At 43.7% G+C, this 22034-nt stretch overlaps 1 protein-coding gene across 1 annotated transcript; it reads left to right on the forward strand.

Annotated features, from left to right (window-relative positions):
* Positions 1–7319: 7319 nt before the first annotated feature.
* Positions 7320–7766, forward strand: LOC145577794 (uncharacterized). Its single transcript, XM_081635236.1, has one exon. The coding sequence runs from the start codon at positions 7320–7322 to the stop codon at positions 7764–7766; it is 447 nt and encodes a 148-aa protein (XP_081491362.1).
* Positions 7767–22034: the final 14268 nt, after the last annotated feature.

The following is a 22034-nucleotide window of genomic DNA, read 5'->3' on the forward strand; positions in this document are numbered from 1 at the left end:
AGATAGAACTTAATTAAATTAGCAAAAGTCAAAGCATTGCAACAAATTTGATACAGAAAAAGTACACCTGTAACATATTTACCTTAAATTTACATAAACATGAAACTAAATAAGATGCATGGACTATGCATATGAATGTAAATATGATCATAATACTGATAGTGATTATATAGAAGGATGAGTAGATATTACCAATGGTATAATACCAAGAAATGACAAAGTCGAGCTTGCCTAATTATCCCTCATGAAGATCACAAGTGTTTGGGTCCAATTTACTCCAATTGGGCCAGTCCATAAATGATTCAATTATAAAGCCTAAGGTCAAAGGTTCAACTCTCCAATCCATGCCAAGTTAAGTCAGAGGCCCAGTCAACGTGGCAAGCCCACTTAGCTCAAGGTCCATTTTCCCATTATACTAAGGTATAAAAGCCATCAATCCTCTCTCTCTACATTCATTCACTTCAAGCTTTAAGCAATTAATACTCTTGCATAGCTTTCTCTCTCTAAACATCGTACTGACTTCGGCATCGGATGGCCTTCCTCGGCACAATCCCCAAGGCCAGTTTACGTGTGCTTGCTGTGCAGGAAATCCTCGGCCCAGTCATCACTTGGACCGAGTTCAATCTTAAACCCACCAGAAAGGACCTATTCGAAGGTCCCATTGTTTTCACCCGAAACAATTTGGCGCCGTATGTGGGGAAGACTTTCAAAAAACAAGTCAATCTTAATCGTTCTTAACTCTCTTAGTATCATGGCTAAGAATCGTAAAAACAGTAAAAACAGCGGCCCTTCTTCTTCGAGGAAGAGCCCGATGGCTCCGGGAAAGTTCCTCTCCCTACGCCATCCCGTGGCCACCTCCTTCATCGCCTCCATCGAGTAGAAACTCCTCGGAGAGGGTCATCTCGGAGAGGGCTCCGTCGAAGAGATCAACATCTCCATCCGACCACTCTCGACAACCGACCGACACTTATCATCCGAGCCGATCAGACGCAAAGAGCCCGCCTCGAAGCGTCCATTTTCGCTCCCATCCTACGACCCCTCAAACGGGACCCTCCATGGAAGAAGTGGCGAGAGCTGTAGCAGTCCTTATGGGGGGTCAGGAAAGCCCAAGCAAGCAACCTTTCGCCACCAATCAAGAGGGGAAGGGAAGGCCTCCATTCTTTAAGGAATTGGGGAGCAAATGGAAAGAAGATACTCGGAGGACTGAAAGGGAGAGAAAAAGGAACCCGCAGTTCTTTGGGGAGTCTACCCGCCCGAGCTTTCGCAACTACAAAAGCAGCAATTCCGCCTCAGCACGGAATGAACCTGCTCGCCGAAGTGTCCATGAACGCCTTGGATCAAGGGAGTTGAGTGTGCACAGCCGCCTCTCCTTTCCCGAGGGAACTGAGCTCCATCCTGAACCGTCTCAGCCAAGGACGAAAACCACTTCAACCTCTCTAAGAGGGAGGAGCGAGGTCCCAACGGCTGAACGAAAGGGAAAGGCCGTCATGGCCCCTCCCAGCTCGCCCTTCCAAAAATGGATTTTAGAAGAGCATGTGCCGACGGTGAAAATCCGGGCACACATCACCTGTGACGGTACTTCGGATCCGAAGGACCACATTGTCTCTTACGAGGGGCACATGTATTTGAACCCCAGGTCCGAAGCTACCTTGTGTAAATACTTCCCAACCATCCTTAAAGGTGTAGCACAAGCGTGGTTCACCAAAGGGGTAAAGGAAGGCTCAACAACCGGTTGGAAAGACCTGTCCAACAAGTTTAAGAGCAAATTCTCTATGGAAAACCGCCGAGAGAAAACAACTGTAGAGCTTATGGGTTTACAGCAAGCGGAGGACGAAAGCCTCCGAGACTATCTGACTCGCTTCAGCAACGAGTCATCTAGGATCACAAGCCTAAACCAAGGGTTAGCCGTCTTTGCACTATAAACGGACTACAAGCTGGCAGCAAGTTCCTTGATTTCATGGTCATGCATCCCCCGCAGACCCTGGAAGAAGCTTTGGATGCCTAGGATAAATTCATCTGAGCCGAAGAATGGAACAAAGCTAAATCCCAACCTCATTCTGGGGCTGGGAAAATAAAACAACAGTCTGAAGGCCAAGGCCAAAAGAAAGGGAAGGCGAAAGCCTCAAAACCGTCTTCAGCCACCGAGCCGAAGAAAGATAAATCTACCCCGTATGCGGGTAGATAGGAATCCTATACCCCTTTCACCCTTCCTCGCGCTAAGATTTACAATGTGACTGAGGAAGAGCAGAGGTACAGAAAGCCGAGGCCACTCCCACAGTGACATCAACAAAATTACAAGGACTGATGGTGTGAGTTTCTTGAGTCCCCTGGGCATCACACTGAAGACTTTATCCAATTGAAAGATCAGATTGAGGATATGGTCCGAAAAGGTTACTTGAAGAACCGCGAGGAAAAGAAAGCTGAGAAAGCCGAGAAAGATTCTCGGCAAGAGTTAGATTTCCCCCGGAAAAATAACAAACGGCAGGATAAGGATCCTCATCCTCCAATCTATGTCATTTCCGGAGGGACAAATTCTCGAAGAGAGCGAAAGCGCCACTTGAGGGCTCTAACCCATCGAGTGAATCATGCTGACATCCGAGGACCCTAGTCTCCGGTGCTGAACATCACGTTCACAGCCGAAGACTTTTGGGGGGGTGACATTCCCCCGTGAGGATCAACTGGTTATAGTCACAATGGTAGCTAACCACAATGTCTGGCGAACCCTCGTCGACAGTGGAAGCGGCGCGAATATTCTTTTTCGTTCGGCCTATAACCAACTGAAGTTGAAGACCAAGCATTTGACTCCGGTACCCTACCCGGTATCAGGATTCAACGGATCTACAACATATCCTGACGGGAAAATTACTCTTCCCGTCACCATTGGCCACGATGAAGCAGCCAGGAACGTCATAGCCAAATTCCTGGTCATGGACGTTCTATCAGTGTACAATGTGATCATGGGGAGACCCATGATTCATGACATCCAAGGAGTAGTCTCCACGTATCATCAGCTGATGATTTACGTTTCAGACGCCGGCTACTCCAAAAGAATTCAGGGCAGCCAAAAGGAGGCCCGAAGATGTAACTACCTCAAGCTGTTCCACAATTCGCTCTGACAGGGACGAGGACGAAGAGGAAAAAGAGAAAGAAAGGGAGCGAAGTGCAAAGAAGCCGAAAGGCCTAAGTGCTTCGGCCCAAGAAACCCCGTCAAAAGAAAAATCTTCGGGGAAAGAACAGGCTGGTTCCTCATCTGAGCCGAAAGACTTAAAGCACCGGCCGAAGGCTGGGAAGCCCGATAATATTGACAGTAGGCCCGATTATGAAGAATCCGGTTGCAAGGCAATGGAGCTGGATCAGCAGACCGAGTCAATAGAGTTGACCGAAGGTGAACCCGAAAAGTGCATATCCATCGGACTGGACCTTGATCCAAATGTCCGCGTGGAACTTATCCAACTTTTTTGGGACAACAAAGATGTGTTCGCTTTCTTGGCAGCAGACATGCCCGGGATAGATCCGAACCTCATCTCTCATAAGCTAATGTCGACCCCACGTGTCGGCCTGTTAAGTAAAAGAAGCGGAACTACTCCACAAATAAGAACCGAGACATCGCAGCCGAGGTCAAAAAATTGCTAGATGGAGGTTTCATCTAACCCTGCCAATATCCAAAATGGCTTGCCAATGTGGTGATGGTTCAGAAGGCAAATGGCACTTGGAGAATGTGCGTTGACTTCACGGACCTAAATAGGGCTTGTTTGGAGGACTTCTACCCCTTGTCGAGGATCGATTAACTAGTCGACTCGACAAGATGACACACCCTACTTAGTTTCATGGACGCATTCTTGGGGTACCATCAGATCTTCATGCACCCCGATAACCGAGCAAAAACGACATTCGTTACGAGCGTCGAGGTATACAATTACAAAATGATGCCCTTCGGATTGAAAAAGGCCATAACATGGAAGTCTACGTTGACGATTCAATCGTCAAAAGCAAAGAAGACAAGGACCATGTCACGGACCTGGCCGAAACCTTCGCCACCTTAAGAAAGCACCAAATGATGCTGAACCCGAAGAAGTGTATCTTCGGCGTGAAGTCAGGAAAGTTCCTTATCTTCATGGTCAGTAAAAGAGGGATTGATGCCAATCCCGCTAAAGCGCAAGCAGCGCTCGATCTTCCCGACCCGAAAACAAAGATATATGTTCAGCGTCTCACCGAAAAAATGCCTGCTTTGTCCAGGTTCATCTCTAGAGCCTCGGACAAAGGGTTACCCTTCTTCAAAGCGCTGAAACTCCCAAAAACAAAAGAGCTCATCTGGGAAGATGAGCAAAAAGAAGCCTTCAAACAGCTTCGTGAGCATCTAGCTTAACTCCCAACGTAGGCTCGCCCAGCCGAAAGAGAGACTCTATACTTATATGTGGCAGTCAACCCAGCCCCTATAAGCACAGTGCTGCTGAGGGAGGAAGAAAAGTTCAGCAATCGATCTATTTTGTCAGCCACACTCCGACGAGCGCCGAGACTCGCTACCCCCTACTCGAAAAAGTTGCATATGCAGTGGTGGTAGCCGCTCGGAAGTTAAGACCCTACTTTGATTATCATCAAATAGTGGTCTTAACTGATCAGCCGCTGGAAAAAGTCCGCGGCAAAGTCGAAAAATTTGGTAGGCTAGCAAAGTGGGCCTTCAAGCTCACTCAGTTTAACATCAGCTACCAGCCGAGAGCAGCCATCAAGGCTTAAGCCCTAGCGGACTTCCTGGTCGAATGCTCGTATCAGGAGACGCTAGATGAAGAAAAGAAAGTCTAGACCGTTTTTACGGATGGATCCTCCACCGTAACTAGTTCGGGGGCAAGGGTTGTCATAACCTCTCCCGAAGGCAAATCCTTTGAGTATGCACTCAAATTTTCTTTCAAAGCTGAATACGAGGCAGCAATTGTTGGCCTAGAATTGTGCATCTCACTAGAAGCCGAACATGTCTGCCTAAAAAGAGACTCTTAGCTTGTCGCAAATCAGATCCAAGGCGAATATGAGGCCAAAGAGCCCTCAATGATAGATTATCTTGCAAAGGTCAAAACAGTTATTGCGAAGCTGAGAACTGTTGAAGTTAAGCTGATCCCAAGGGGTCAGAATCCACAAGCCGACGCACTCTCCAAACTTGCTAGTTCAACTCTGACCGAGCTGAACCGATCTGTATACGTTGAGGTGCGCCGAGAAAGAAGTGTCGACGAAGTACCAGTCATCCATTAGCCAACCCGAGATCTCCAACCGATCCTGAATCCGCTTCCATTTGCCCAATGGGGGCTGGATATTTTGGGTCCCTTTCCTGATGCTTTGTACCAAAAAAGATGGCTGATAGTCGACATAGACTATTTCAGCAAAAGGATCGTGGTCGAAGAAGCCTCGAACATCACAGAGAAAACTATTAGATAGTTCATCTGGCAGAACATTATCACTCGCTTCGAAATTTCGAAGGTTTTTGTCTTTGATCATGGAAGACAATCTGATAAGTTGCCACTTTGACAGTATAGTGATCAGTTCGGCATCAAGCTGGCATACTCAGCAGTGTGTCATCCGCAAAGTAATGGATAAGCCAAAGCTGTAAACAAACAGATCCTCAATGTATGCTCTCAAGAAGAGAGTTGAAGATCAAAAGTCCAAATGGATAGAGGAACTCCCTGGAACTCTCTGGTCACTTCGGTCAACCGAAAAAGAGGCTACGGGCTATTTACCTTTTGAGCTGGGTTATGAAGCCGAAGCCGTTCTCCCCGTGGAAATTGGCTTTGAAAGCTTACGAGTGCACCATTTCTCGGCCGATAATGAATAACTCATGAAGAAATTTCCTCGATTTCTTAGACGAGTATTCGGCCTGAGACAGAATGGTTGCAAGTAGAGAATCAACAAGTTTTACAACCGAAGAGTTCATGCGAGACTTCCCAAAATTAAGGACCTCGTCCTTCGGAATGCTGCAACTGTGCAAAAGAGTCGCATTCATGGGAAACTCTCAGCAACTTGGGAAGGACCTGTATAGGATAGCTCCTGCTGAGCTATCACCAGGCTCCCAAACTAGACCACAAGGTGCGCACTCACTGTTGGAAGAACAATCAGAAGGGCTCATCAGCCCAATAAAGTTAGCATGTAGGCTGACCAAGTAAGATACTCCCTAAAGGAGATCGTACACCTATAAATAGAGGATAAAGTACAATAGAAAGGAGGTTAGACACATAAGTTATTACACTCTTTACATCCTCTAAGTACACTTTCTCTCTCTAAACACATTCAAACTTAAGCATCAGAGGGGGTTCCTCAAGCCACCCACGAGGGCAGTTCACGTGTGTTACCTTGCGCAGGTCATCAACGAGACCCAGCTTGTGCCAGTAGAACCCTTGGATCCACACCTAGAACAATTGGCACTAGAAGGAGGGGTAGGATCATCTAACCTGAGGTTCACCAGCTGAGCAAGGGACCAGTTGACAGACCGTCATGGCCGGAGAAGAAACTATACAAACACCAGTCTCTAAGGCTATCAAAGCCAACCAAACACCACACAAAACAGCGTTAGTAACTCTTGATCCAAAAGGATCAACTAAAAAACCCAAATCCAATATCTCTTAGAAATCTAACCCAACCGGATCGATGTTTGCTGTAGGCAAAGCGACGGCGAAGCCAGTAGATCCGGTAAGGTCTAGTTCCTCTTTTAAGTTCGGAATGCCATTGACAGGCGCGAACAATGAACCCATCATTTCAACACCAACAACCCAGAAATCACATCCCGTCAATATGCCAGCCATCCTGCAGAACCTCTCTAAGTGCAGTAAAGAGCAGTTGGCAGCCATAACAGTAAACCTTACCAATTTTGGTAAAGGGACAAGCTCCCCACCAGCAGCTACAGCTACGGAGCCAGCCGTAAAGAAGGCGACACCTATAACTCTCACCCCGGAGTAGAAGGAGGTGGTCCAGCTGAGGAAGAAGGTGTTGGAACTGGAAGCTCGGAATTTGAACCGAGAATGGAGTGTAGAAGAGGCAGCCCAAGATAAGGCAGCCCGGAGATTCGAGTTGCTCGCAGCAGGTCTCCAGCCTCTGAGCGAGGACTAATTCTGGAAAGGGAGAAACGAGCTCGAATCCAGGTGATTCCAAATGATTCCCCATTTTGCAGGGAGATTCTGGAAGAGCCGATGGAGAAAGTAAAGATGCCCAACTGTAAGTACAATGGTACCACAACACCTAAGAACCATGTTTCAGCATTCGAGAACCACATGGTACTGTACACTATGACAGACTCAGTTTAGTGTAAGGCATTTCCACCGACCTTGGAGGGGTTGGCAGCTATGTGGTACGGAGCCATTCTGAAAGGATCCGTTTATTCCTATAATCAGCTAAAGAGAATGTTCATGGAGCACTTTGTCACCCTGGTGGATCGTACAAAAATGACCACCGAGCTGATGTCACTAGTTCAAGGAAAAGTTAAGCCCATAAGAGAGTTCATAACCAGATTCAACAAGGAGGCAACAACCATCCCAAATATGAGTCAGGAGGTAGTGCAGCTAGCAATGCAGAGCGGCCTATTACCAGGCGCACCATTCAGAGCGTACATGAGGCGAAAGAGCCTTAAAAAGCTGGCTGAAGCGCTGGGAAAAGCGCACGAGTTCATAAAAGTAGATGAAACTGATAGGGAAATGCCAAACAGAAAAGCACCAAGTGACCCAGTTAAGCGGGCTGAAGCCAACCAAGCAGAATATACAACCAGGGTGGACCAGCCCAGCAGAGCTGAGTAAGGTCGCAGGGATGCAGACAGGGCAGTGGGAGTAAAAAGATCAGACTAGAAACGAGGAGGCAGGCCTGGAAGGTTTGATCAATACACTCTGCTCACCCATTCGAGGTCCCATATCTTCAGTGTGAACAAAGCTGATGATAAATAGTAGAGACCACCCAGGATGATGAATAGAAATTGTGATCCTAGCAAGTGGTGTGACTTCCACAAAGACCATGGACATACCACCGATGAATGTACACACTTGAAGTACAACATAGAAGACTTAGTCCGGAGAGGATACTTGAACCAGTTCAAGCAACATTCTGACTCCTCCGGGAGAAGGAAAGAAGACAGGTTTGCTCATGACCGCAGAGGAGGTCTGTAGGGAATATTTCAAGCATTACCCCAAACTTGAGCCCTACTGTGATCATACACTTAAGCATGGTGGCGTCCAAAGGGAAGGAAGCTAGAGCAAAAGAGTCGCCAACAAGTTTTAGGAACTTGTAAACCGTTCACAGGTTGAAGGTTACACCCCTTAACGATCCAGGAGATCGTTAACTCCAATAGGTCTGGAACCATGACTGGTGTTCGGGGATGAGGGTACGAATCTAATCTAAAAGAGATTGAACTCGCCCTATAATTTAGGCCTCTACTTTATTCTTCTCGTGTTCATGTGCGCTTTCTGACTAACATGTAATCATTAGGTTAACCCTAAACTTGTTTAATCTATGTTGGTTGAATTTAATGCACAAGCAAAACTATTATTGGCGATCACTTGAATTATAATCATATTAACCCAAACAAGATTATTAATTATCTTATTAAGCGTGATTACAAGTACAAATTCCCTTTAAACATGCATAAAAGGCGTGATCAAGCAACAACAATAATAATCATCAAGCAACAATAATAATCACAATAATAATCCAAATAATTATAACAATTATAACATAAATAATCATGTTAAAGCATAATAATAGCAAGATCCTAGGCATGATACTAACAAGATTAATAACAAACCCTAGCATGTCACTAAACATCAAAAATCAAAGCTTTAGCCCTAACATGATACATGATATTAGGAAAGAAAATAGGAAGCATTCTTTTAATCATACTTGATATTAGAAATTACCCTAAACATGATACTAGGAAGCAGTAAAACATCCTAACATGATACTAGGAATCAACAAAACAATCTAAGCATGATTTCTATATCAAAAGATCAATAAAGCAATTAAATTACTTACTTCGATGCCTCGTACCTCTTTCTAATAACAAAATATACGCGTTAGTAACTTCAAGGAAAATAATAAATTAAACAATTAAACTAAATAATTGAAATAGGGATTTGGGATCAAACCCTCAGAATTTATAACCTTTCACGTCTGGGGCGAAGGCAACTTCAAACTTGCCTGGGTGTATCTAGAACTAATGTATGAGGAATTTTGTAAGAGAGAAGGTATAGAAAAAAGAATAGAGAGAGAAGGAAAGCTTCTAGCTTTAGAGAGAGAAAGAGAGAGATGATGATTGTTGATGATTGAAAACGGAGGAGATATGACCTCTATTTAAAAGAAAATAGTCCGGAATCGATAGAAAAGAATCAGAGTTCGAAGAGGAATACAACACGCTTCTGTCGCCAATGACAGGGCTCGTCGCCAGGCGACGAAACTGTCGTTTGGCGATGCAGAAGGTTTTCCACGCGTTTTCAACGCGAAATCTATTTTTCGATAAAATTAAATCGTAAAATCCGTACGAAGAGTAAAATCGTAATTTCATATAAAACACTTCTTTCATTCCAAATAAAACTCATAAACCATAATTATCAATCCTAATCCCTATTAGGATTCAAAAGAACCTTCTAGAAGATTCTAGAAGACTATAATCAATCCTAATTGCATTAGGAATGATAATTCATAATAAGCCCTCCTCTAGATCATTGGGCCGCATATAAGAACCAAACCGGGCCCAGTTTAGTATTTTGGCCATAACTTCCTCATTATTCATCGGAATCGGACTTATAATATATCGTTGGAAAGCTCTTCTCGAGCCCCATCCAACTACACCATTATTGGACCCTTTTCATGGACCAAACTAAACTGGATTGGTCGTTTTCATAAAAATAGAGCAGGTTTTTGAAAACAGAAAGAAAGATTTTTTAATAAAAACTAACCACAACATTAGACTTTCCACACTTTCACCTCATTAGATTATGATTCGACGCGAAAGGTATTCATCACTGGGTTTGGTTTTGGGGAGACACATTTGGGTGTCTACAAGGTCATAGAGGCCCAACTGAGGGCAGAGATTGGGATAGCAAGCTAGAAGGCAGGGTGTATGTAATCAATGGTGGACCAGTACATGGTGGAACCATGAATAGAGCAAGAGATGACTTGCGAGAAATGATCCATCAGATAGATTACAATAAAAGGCGCAGGTGGTCGCTACTTTCCCCACAACCGCGAGCTACATTTGACGAGTATGACCAGAAAGGCATAATTTACCCTCATGACGACCCTCTGGTAATGACAGTGAGAATTGCAAACTTAGAGGTGGATAGAGTACTCATCGGTGGCAGCTCAACCAACATCATATACATCAGTGCGTTCAAAGAGCTGAAACTAGATAAGAAAGACCTGAAAAGGGTGAGCTATGAAGTCACCAGGTTCAATGGGTCCGAACTGATTCCAGAAGGCATAATCGAGCTGTTTGTTAGTCCGTGTCGGAGAGGGGTCAAGGAGGCGTGATGTTTGAGCTGAATTCTTAGTGATAGATTCCCCATCACCCTACAATGTGATCACGGGAAGACAACTCATTCACCAAATAGGCGGGGTGGTCTCCACCTATCACCTTGCCATGGCCTACACAGCCAATGATGGCCGATCTACAAAGCTCAGGGGAAGTCAAAAGACAGCCAAACAATGTTATATCACAGCCTTAAAACAGCCAGCTAGGACCAGGCACCAGCCAGGCTCAAAGCCAAGGTCCAATGAGCATGCTGAAAGGAAATCAAGAAAAAGGAAGCGAAAAGAGTACCACAAGGAAAAAGACAAACAGAAGTTAGCAATGGAGAATTTTGAGCCTGCAAAAGAAGAGGTAGCCAGGCCGTTACCCAGCGAGGAACATGTAATCGTCGAGCTCACAGAGGGTGATAACTCAAGAACTGTAAAAATTGGGAAAGATATTGACCCTGGAGTGGGAGTACACCTCATAGAGCTGCTGAGAGCGAACAAAGACATTTTTGCATTCTCAGCAGATGAGATGCTAGGAATTGACTCGACATTTATGGTTCACAGGCTGAATGTGAAAGAAGACATCAAGCCGGTTAGGCAGAAGAAACGAAGTTTTTCCACAGAGAAAAATCAGGCAATCTAGGAAGAGGTGGACAAGCTGCTAGAAGTTGAGTTCATCGAGCCTTGTGATTATCTAGAATGGTTAGCCAACGTGGACATGGTAAAGAAAGTAATGGCCAATGGAGGATGTGCATTGATGTCACAGATCTTAACAAAGCATGTCCAAAAGATTGCTACCCGCTGCCACGGATCGATCAGCTGGTAAACTTAACCAGTGTCACGCCCTGTTGAGTTTCATGGATGCCTTCTCAGGGTATTATCATATTAGCCTGCACAAGCCAGACAGGTAGAAGACCGCGTTCATGACTGAAGGGAGAATGTACAATTACATAGCTATGCCCTTCGGGCTAAAGAACGCAGGTGCTATCTTCCAGAAGACAATGAATAGAGTGTTCATGGACCAGAAGGGACAAAATGTTGAAGTATACGTCGACGAATCAATTGTTAACAGCGTCACGCAAGCAGGACATATCATGGACCTAGAGTAAACATTTGCCACACTGAACAAGTACAATATCAAGCTCAACCCAAAGAAATGGGTTTTTGGGGTGAGCTCTGGGAAGTTCCTAGGTTTCCTGGTCAGTCAGAGGGGAATCGATGCCAACCTAGAAAAAGTGGAGGCAGTCCTAAGCCTCCCAGAGCTCACGTGCACCAAAGATATTATGTAGTTGACAGGAAGAATGGCAGCGCTGACCCGATTCATCAGCAAGTCAGCTGACAAAGCCTTACCATTCTATCAGTTGCTGAAGGTAAATAGAGAATTTAAAGTGGGGTTGAAGCAGAAAAAGAAGCTTTTGAGGGGATTAAGGAGCATCTGACCAAGCTCCCAACCATGATCAACTCGGAGTAGAGTGAAAAACTCCAACAGTACATCTCCGCCTCAATATAGACAATTGGGTCAGTCCTCCTAGTCGAAAGGCAGAAACAGCAGAAACCAGTGTATTTTGTAAGCCATGTGCTGGAAGAGGCTAAGCAGAGATACCCACTGGTAGAGAAGTTAGCCTTCGCAGTGGTAACAGCAGCAAGAAAGCTAAAATCCTATTTAGAAATCCTTACAAATCACCTACTGGAAAAAGCCCTGTAGAAAATGGACGCTTCAGGCAGACTCTTAAAGTGGGTAATAGAACTCTCTGAGTATGAATTCGAGGTTAAGCCAAGGGCAGCCATCAAAGCTCAAGCCCTAGCAGACTTCATAGTGGAGGCCTCTTAGGAAGAGGAAGAGGATGAGGTTGGAGTTTGGAAGGTGACAGTGGACGGATCTTCAACTTAAACGGGAAGCGAAATAGGAATAATAGTAACATTGCAAGAAGGCAATGTATTCGAGTATGCCATTAAGTTCAAGTTCAAGGCATCAAACAACAAGGCAGAGTATAAGGCAACTCTAGCAGGCCTGAGAATGAGTATTGCAGCAGGTGCCAAAAAATTGCACTTGCAGACTAACTCCTAACTGGTAGCCAGCCAGCTGAAGGGGGAGTATGAGGCTAGAGAGCCTACAATGCTAAAGTACACAACCAAAGTGAAAGAGCTAGTGGCCCAGCTAATACATTTTCAGATAGATTTGGTCCTCAGAGCGGAGAATTCCCAAGCTGACGCATTATCAAAGTTAGCCAGTTCCACTCTTCAAAGCCTCACAAGGACAGTCATGGTGGAAGTCCTGGAAGAAAGCAGCATTGCAGAAAGCAAGCGGGTGAATTGCACCAGGCAGTAGCGAGCATGGTTCTCAGACATACTGACCTATAAGGTACATGGCTCGCTGCCGGATGACGAGGCACAAGCCAAAAAAGTCAAAAAGGATGCTAATTAGTACGTGGTGATGAACGGGGAGCTCAACAAAAAGGGCTTCTTCAAGCCATTGCTGAGGTGTATTCTAGAGTGGGAGCAGGAAAAAATTATGGAAAAAGCACACTCAGGAATCTGTGCCAACCATATTGGCAGAAATGCCTTGGGGCTTGAAGTGCTAAGAAGAGGAGCGTACTAGCCAACCTTGACACAGGATGCCTTAGCATACGTCAATACGTCAGGAAATGTGAAAAATGTCAAAAGTATGCTCCAGTTATAAATCAGCCAGCAAACAATCTGACCCTAATTCTCAGCCTGATCCCATTCGCTCAGTGGGAAATGGACATATTGGGACCTTTCACCATTGGGTGAGTGGGCAGGAAGTATCTCATAGTAGCAGTGGACTACTTCACCAAGTGGATTGAAGCTGAGCCCACCAAGTACATAAAAGCCTCCCAAGTAAGAACATTCATATGGAAGAACATCATTACAAGATTCGGAGTGCCACAATGCATAGTCTTTGACCATGGATGTCAGTTCGACTGTAACACCATCAAGGATTACTTGGAAGAGATAAGATCAAGTATGCAAGCGCCTCAGTCTGCCACCCGCAGAGCAACAGCCAAGCAGAAGCAGCAAACAAGCTGATCTTAACAGCCTTACAAAGAAAGCTAGAAGAGCATAAAAGGCCTCTGGGCTGACCTAGTCCCAGAGGTATTATGGGCAAATAGGACAGCAGAGAAGGAGTCCACTGGAAAAAGTCCATTCACCCTGGCTTATGGGGCAGATGTAGTAGTTCCAGTGGAGGTCCGAATCCCTAGCCTGAGAATCCAGCAATATGAGCAGCAAGGGAATGAGAAGCGCCTGCTGGAAGAGCTGGATTTTCTCCCGAAAATGCGGCTAAAAGCAGCTCTCAAGCTAGCAGCCCAAAAAAGCAGAATCTCAAAGGCCTTCAACAAAAGAGTCAAGCACAGGGAAATACTACCTGGAGACTTGGTTCTCAGAAGGACTACAGCATTCGGAAGAGGAAATCGGCATGGAAAGCTGTTAGCCAATTGGGAAGGTCCTTTCATCATCCATGAGCAAGTAGGGCCAGGTGCTTTCCTCCTTGCAGATCAAGAAGGTCATGTCTTAAGGAATAGTTTCAACGTAGATGTGTTAAAGAAATATTTCGTTTAAAAGGCATGTGGCTAAGTAGAAACTGAAAAACTTTATTTAAATTATGCAAGAACTTTGTTTAAAATTATGCTATGTTAATCAAGGCAATTTAAGCCATTTGAATTCAATGAAACACGAGCCTCTACGTGAGGAGTATACTATGTGAGCTTGCCTAAACATGTTTATTCGTTAAGTTATGCTTTAACATTGCGCACTAACATGCAGAAAATACCATATAAACATTAAAGTCAAAGCAGAAAGCATCAAAATAAGATGCAGCAAGACATCATTAAGCAAGTGAAGATCACGCTTCCCTAAGTTTAACCAACCTGCTTAAAGTAAAACAGGGCACCACCTCGGGGACGCCTAAGGAGGAGGCCTATCACGTTCAACTTGAGCAGGGAAAGGGGAACGAAAGGCAAAGGAGCAAGGTGAACGGGCATCACCAAGGTTTTCTTGGTCCCACCTAGCTCACCTCTTTTGTGGGGAGAAAGGAGATAGATCAGTAATAAGCCCTTATAAAAGATAAGTAAGGAACATAAGTAATAAGTCGCAGCTAAACAAGCTGAATGACCTACGAATAATCGCAGCCAAACAAGCTGAATGACATACGAATAAGTCGCAGCCAAACAAGCTGAATGAAATACGAATAAGTCGCACCAAAACAAGCTGAATGACATACGAATAAGTCCCAGCCAAACAAGCTGAATGACATACAAATAAGTCACAGCCAAATAAGCTGAATGACATGCAAATAAGTCTCTACAAAAACTAAGTAAATGACATAACGCACAAGCCTTCATCATAAAAAGACGAATGACATAAAATTTGACAAGTTCCCACCAAGTGCAATAAAGGGTAAAGAGATAATGAAGCCCTATACAGCCAGGTCAGGGAGCAAAGTTAGAGAGCAGTAAAACAAGCACAACAAGAAAGCCCAACCTACGAGGCTTCACCTAGCACAGCAAAGGGGCTGATGAGTTAAGGTTTAGGTACCACTATACCCTAACTCAACAGCAGGCTTAAGCAAGCATACTGCAAACAAGATAAGCAATAAAGGAAATAACAAAGGAGTTATCAAATGCATATACTAATAAGCTGAACCTCTGCCCACTAGGACAGAGTAAACATTCAGCAGAAAGTTACAACAATCACAAAGTTGAACCCCCATCCACCAAGATGAGGAAACATTCAGCAAAATAGTTAGAAAAACACAAAATTCAAGTTGAGCTAGCTAAACCCAGCAGACGAAAAATAAAGTGTTATGAGAAAGTACAAAGAAAATACAATCTTTGGAGGCTATACACCCCAAAAATAATAACAAAAACTACCAAGTAACTATAGAGCTAGGTGAGGGAAACTCCGATGAACCGCCGGAGAAAGGGGGAGACAGCCGCCAAAACCTTTATTGCTCGTTGGCCAGAGCTCCACTCCAATGGCAGCAGCAGTATCAGCGCATAAAGTTACCTTCAGATTCAGCACAGCATGGTTGGGGACTTTGCAATTAACAACACGAGGGTGGTCAGCAGGCAGATCTTAAAAGCCAGCTTCCCCAGCAGCTTCAACCTTAGCCCAAAAGGCATTGAAACGAGCTTGCTGCTCCTCACTCCCACCATAAAGGCCACTCACACAGCGAGCTGCGGCCTCACAGCCCCCATTATGGCGATCAGCGAGCAATTTGGCAAAAGCAGGAGAGAGCACAAAAGATCTAAGTGCCTCTTTCTTAACAGCTTCAAGCTCATTCTTCCTTTTAGCTCGCAAATCAGCCATCTCAGCTTCCAATGCTTGCACCCTGGCTTGAGAAGTTCCTAACTGTCCCTCACAGTCAGCCAGTTTGGTCTTGGTGAGCTGGAATTCTCCTAGCTGAAGTTGCAGGGCATCCGCCCTTTCTCTCAAGAGAACCACCTCACCAGCCATCGCATCCCTCTCAGAACGAGCCAGTTGAACTTCTTTATCCTTCTGAGCAAGGGTAGAGTTCTGATTTTGATACTCCTTCTCCACTGTAAGCAAGGCATTAGCCAAGTCGCCAACAGACTTGGTAAGCTACAAATAAACAAAAGGGCAAAAATAAGCTAAGGTAAAAGCAAAGCAAGGCAAGATAAGGCAAACAAGTAAAGCAAAACAAGCAAGCTGAGACAGATAAACAAAGCAATAAAAACAGACTAAGGAAAAAGTAAGATAATAAACAGAAGAAGGAAGCTAGAGTAAAAAGAAAAAAGCTAGAAATATAAAAGCTAACCTTCTGCAAATCATGACATGAAATGGCAGCAGGGAGACTAACTGAGCTGCTAGTAGAGTCAGCGGGAAGTTGGATGCCCTGAGTAAGGCGATAACCCAGGATGCCACCATTCTACGAGTTATCCACAAACAAGGACTCGTCAGCCCGAACATTCATCAATGGGCAGAATAGAGCGTTCTCAGCCCCAGCAGGACAAAGCAAAGGGCGAACAGAAATGTAAATGGGAACTTCCCCAAACTCTATAGGTCCAGTAGGACGGAAAGTGCCTCCAGCAAAAGTTGCGATCTTAGAAAGAGGATTCTCAAACGTATCACCCAAGAACTGGTGAACACAACGATTAAGTTCACTAGAGTTCTGAGTGCCAATCTCCTTAGCATCATTCTCACCAAGAAGCCCAGTGTTAGTAGAGTGAGAAGCAAAAGGGTTGAGAGCAGAAGAAGTATGGGCCCTTTTAGCAGCGGGCTGATTGGCGTCATTTGATGGAGAGACCACAAGATCATCCTCCAGATTAATAACTGGATGGTCCTGTTTGTGCGAACCTCCAGGTTGAGAGTGCCCTCCCCTGCTAGCACTTCGCAGACGGCCTCGCAGCACAAAAGGGCGAGGTGGAATTTTGGGAAGCTCTATAATAGCCTCATTAGGTAATTGGAAGGCAAGAGCCTCAGTAGAAGGACTAGTAGCGTCCTTAGCAACGGTAGTACCAATGCTGGGAGATTAGAGCAGAATATGCTCAGCAGAAGTTGTGGGTTTCTCACCCACCGCAGCGTTAACCTCAACCTCCTCAAAGGGAAACTCAAAAAAACGCTCTCAGCAAAGTTATCAACATTATCATTCTTGGAATCATCAAAAGCTTGATTCAGTGGTTCATTTACCACAGTGGTCTGAGGTGCCACCTGGCCGAAAGCCGCAGCAGAACGCTTCTTAGGAGAAGCACCTTGCGTCACTAACGCCTCAGACCCTGAGGTAACTTTCTTGGGCGAAGGGCGAGTTTCTCGTCGACCCCCAACAGTAGAAGATGAAGGCTCAGCTTTAGCACGACTAAACCCTGCACAATCAGCAGCAGTCATAGTGCCCAAAACAACTTTCATCTCAGCTGGAGCCAAGCGAACCCCACCCTTCAAAGAGACAACATAGACCTCCAAAGTCTCAAAAAGCTATGGAGGATTGTCAGGAGTAGCAGTAAAAGGGTCCTTGTAGTTGTCTTTTAGCCCAAGAATGCACCTATCCAGTTTGTCATAACCTAAAAATCAGGCAGCAAAGGAGAAAAAGGAAAAGGCATAAGAGCGCAGCACAACAAAAACAAAGGAAGAAAAATACTTAAAAAATAATAAAAAAAAAAAAGAAAACTAGGCTTACCAGGCTCATGGGTGGAACACAAGCGCATAGCAGAAAGCTGCGCATTGCCCACGATGTACAAGGAGTTGGGCAGCCAGAACTTGGGAAAGTTCGCATCACCTGTGCCTGCTCCTTGCAGCATATCAAAAGCATCTGTTTTGCGAGCAGATTCAGTGGGAGAAATAGTAACCCCAATCATATTAATACGAATCTCTTGAAAATTGCGTGGCACGACAAAAGAGGAAGGCACTGCAACCTAGAAGAACTTGCCAGTCTAGTCCCTAAAGCGACCAAGCTTAGGATAAGACAGGACTCTGCCCTCTTTGGGAGCCATGTAATACCACCCAGACTCAAAACCAGAAGATGACCTTTTCAGGCTCATCAGAGACTTGAACAGATGCAGCGATTCTAGATACCTCTGAAATCGCAGAAACCACAGTAGACATATCAAAGTGTGCAGAGAAGTAGGGTGTAGCAAAGCAATATAAAGATTAAAGGCACGAAAGACCTTGTCTAATGTAGGATCAAGAGGGAATCTCAAGCCCAAGTCTAGCTGAGAAGCAAAGACAGCAATATGACCAGCAGGAGGAGTCGATAGCTTGTAGCCCTTAGTTTGCAAAACTAGCTTGTAGCCCTGACCAAACCCATAGGACTTCTATCCCACAACAATAAGATCTAACTTCCTTGCGTCTTTACGCCAATTGGAGTCCAGAAAGAAGTCAGATTTACCTTCTTCAACAAGCTCCTCCACGTAAATAGGCTGAAAGTCGTTAAAAGCACGCTCACCAGGAGATTCAACCACCCCACTCATATTCGCAACAGGAGAAGGAGATGGTGAAGAAGTTGCACCGCTGCCACCCTGCACTACATAATGATCAAATCGATTCACAGGCTAAACATGGGGAATGGGGCTAACAAAGAAACATCAGGAGGATTAGCCTTGACTTGGTCAGCTAATAGTTTATGGCGCATCGCACGCATCCTTAAACGGGTAAGATGGGATAAAGGAATCCCATCCTGAATAAGCACCCGCTCACAATAAGGGTTAAAGAAATCAGGACGAGGCCTGGACCGAAAAGGACGAAAAGCACTGCCCTCAGCAGGACGACTACTACCCGATCCAGGTACAACAGGAGGAGTTGCAGCAGTACTCGCCCTGCTCTCAGCAGGAGCGCGATCGAAAGGCATAACCATTTGCAAAGAAAGGGGGGAGAAGAAGGAGAAGCAAAGGAAGTGTGCGCAGAGAGCTCACCTGAGTGAGATGACTCAGAAGGAGAGCCTGACTTAGTGGCCACAGAAGGCTCACTCATATTTTAACTGTCAGTAGCGTCGGACATTCTAAATTCTACAAAGACAAAAAAGCCCCCCAAAGAAGATGAACAAGATGGGGTGCCAAAAATCAAGGATCAGTCAAATCCCAAAAGAGCAAGCGTAGAAAAAGCAACGCAAGAATTGGGAGAAAGGAATTGCGAGTACAAGTATGACAACAGAAGGGGAAGAATTGGACAAAGATAATCAAAATTGATCAAAAAGATGCAATCTTGAGAAGAAAAAGCGCAAAAAGAAATAAAATTGGCACATAAATACAAGAAAAGGCAAAAAGAAAGTACCTTCACGACAAAAAATTGCAAAAGCAACGAAGCACAACAACCATGGTGACACCAAGAAGCTAAGCGAAGAACAAGGTTTCAAACTGCAATAAAAAAAAGCAAGAAATCTCAGCGTAAATGAAGAGTAAGATCAAATAAACAAACAAAACAAAAAAGTGGAAGGACAAGAGAAACGAGAACTTACAACAACAATGGAGGAACGACGCGCGTCTGTAAAGAAGATGAAAGGCGAAAAATTTGAAAAAGGAAAGAGGAAGATGAAAATATGAAGAAGGTAAAAAGAAAATAATGGGGACAGTGAATTTAATGGGGAAGTAAATAGGCGGTTGAGTAGGCAATAAAGCCAAACCGCCATGTCACTTCGGTAAAAATAAACTGACCCTTAGATGACTGACACGTGTCCCGCTCATGCAAAACAATGTTCCCCCCCAAAATTAAAAAAAATTCAACGAGAGTAATCGAAATACTCCCTGCAAGCTTGTCATTTCTCAAACTTCAGCGGGAGTAATCGAAATTCCTCCTTGCAAGCTCGCCATTTCTCAGGCTTCAGCGGCAGTAATCGAAATTCCTCCCTGCAAGCTCGTCATTTCTCAGACTGCAGCGGGAGTAATCGAAATTCCTCCTCGTAGCCTCGTTATGTCTCAAATCCCAGAAGGAACAATTAAAGTCCCTTCTAGAAGATCGATTATTCCTCTAGCATCAACACGAATAAATTAAATGTCCTTTGATACACGAAAGGCATGCACGTTACAGGCAGAAGAAAGCCACTATCAACAAGAAATAGCTCAACGCGTCTCCACCAACTTACAACGTGACCTCTCAAGTCTCAGAATCGCGTAGTTAATCCAGAGACTTGAGGGGCTAGAGGTGCACGAGGAAATTTAGCCAGACGACACGTTGAGCAACTGCCGATAAGGCTATACGCTCAGAATAGCAGGCATGAGTGACCTCATACCACCTCTTGAGGGGCTATTTGTAGGGGATAGCTCCTGCTGAGCTATTTCTTCCAGCTGGACTCATTAAGAAAGGCTGCACCGCGCACCGGCATGAGTGACCTCGTACCACCTCTTGAGGGGCTAGTTGTATAGGATAGCTCTGCTAAGCTATCACCAGTCTCCCAGACTAGCCCCCGGGGTGCGCACTCACTGCTGGAAGAACAATCAGAAGGGTTCATCAGCCCAATAGAGTCTTGTAATACCCTGTATTTTTATACATATTTTATTTAAAATAAGTATTTTGTGGGGTATATAAATAATTTGAAATGAATTATTTATGATATTTTAATTATTTATTTTAAACAAGTTTGGAAATATTTTATAAAAGGAAAGTTTTATTTAATTAATTATTTTATTAAGTTGGAATTCAATTTAGGAAAGTTTTATTTTAGTAAAGTTTATTAGGAAAGGGATTAGGAAAGATTAGAAAAAGGGAAGTTTAAGTAACAAGGGTTTCTTGAGAAAGGGATATAAATATTCAACACTTGGGCAAATTAAACTTATCCCAGAGTGGAGAAAACCCAAGGTAAACTTTCTCTCCCTTCTCCTTTATTTTCTTTTCTTTTTCTTTCTTTTTCCCCTTCCCCTTTTATTTTTGCACGGACGGCTCCTCCACCACACACCACCGACCGCCACCACAACCACCGGCACAAACTCCAGCAGTCGTAGTGGCACCGGTATGGCGTAGCAGCAGCCCAGCCGTGCCGTGGTGTATGCTGTCTTGCGGACTACTGAACAAAAAAAAAATTTAATCTTTTTTTTTATTTTTTTTTAAATCCTAGATCTAATTATAAATTAAGGGTTTTGTGTTGATTTCATGATGATTAATATTAAGTATGGTGCAAATTAATTTTCAGATTTTATTTCTAATTAATAAGCCCCAATTTTGAAACCTTAGATTCATAAATAATTGATTATTGAAGGATTATGATTTAGGGTGGTTTAAACCTTTAATTTAGATGTATTAAAGCATAATTACAGCAAGTTTTTATTAATATATATTGCTGGAAGTTTTGGTAGTATACGAAAAATCAAATTTCATTAAAGAATTTTAATTACCCATTAATTGGGATTAAAGTAAGGTTTTAAATAAAATTTCAGCTTGTTTTAATTCAATTATGAGTGGTTTAATAAGTGTATATATTGTTGGAAATTTGTGTAGAGTGGATTTTAATGCTCTATTATTATTTTAATTTGTAGGAGACTTTGAAGTGAGTGATTTCTATTAGTCGTGGCGATATTAAGATCGTATTCAAGGTATGTTCGCGTACTTAGCATATTTTTGATGATGTAGTAGCATGCTAGATGTGATTAATTAATTCTAAGTAATATCATGCTAGATTATGATTGGAAATTGTGATTTGGTTGTTATTGGTGATTGAATTATAAAGCATGATTTATTTGTAATGGATTATTGATTTGGAAATAATTATTTGGCATGTTGAATATGAACCACACTTTTATTTATGGCATGATAGAAAGCATGTTTAATTAAACTAAATGTTTAATTTGGTTTGGAATATTAAAAGGGAATTTTATTAGGGTTCATATAATTTTTATTGATGCTATAAGCATGAGGAAGGAGCTATGTAAGTGTCTATGTACACGAGGAATAAATTATATGTTGGTGCCTTAGTGCACTTAAGGTGTTTTTAACACTGAGGGATAGGATTTTTGGCGCATTAAGCGTTTAAGGTATCTTTGACACCGAGATAGATTTTAAAAAGGGTTCAACATTAAATATTATGTGGTCACTAATTATTCAAGAATTAAATTGGAGTGTTTAATTGTTTGAATAATTATTATGAATGTATGATTATGGTT

The sequence above is a fragment of the Chenopodium album genome, chromosome 14, assembly GCF_948465745.1.
Source record: "Chenopodium album chromosome 14, dcCheAlbu1.1, whole genome shotgun sequence".
In the NCBI taxonomy this organism is placed as follows: Eukaryota; Viridiplantae; Streptophyta; class Magnoliopsida; order Caryophyllales; family Amaranthaceae; genus Chenopodium; species Chenopodium album.

Bases quoted from the DNA above. Each gene is read 5' to 3' on its own strand.
- LOC145577794 (XM_081635236.1), top strand. From the start codon at position 7,320: ATGTGGTACGGAGCCATTCTGAAAGGATCCGTTTATTCCTATAATCAG.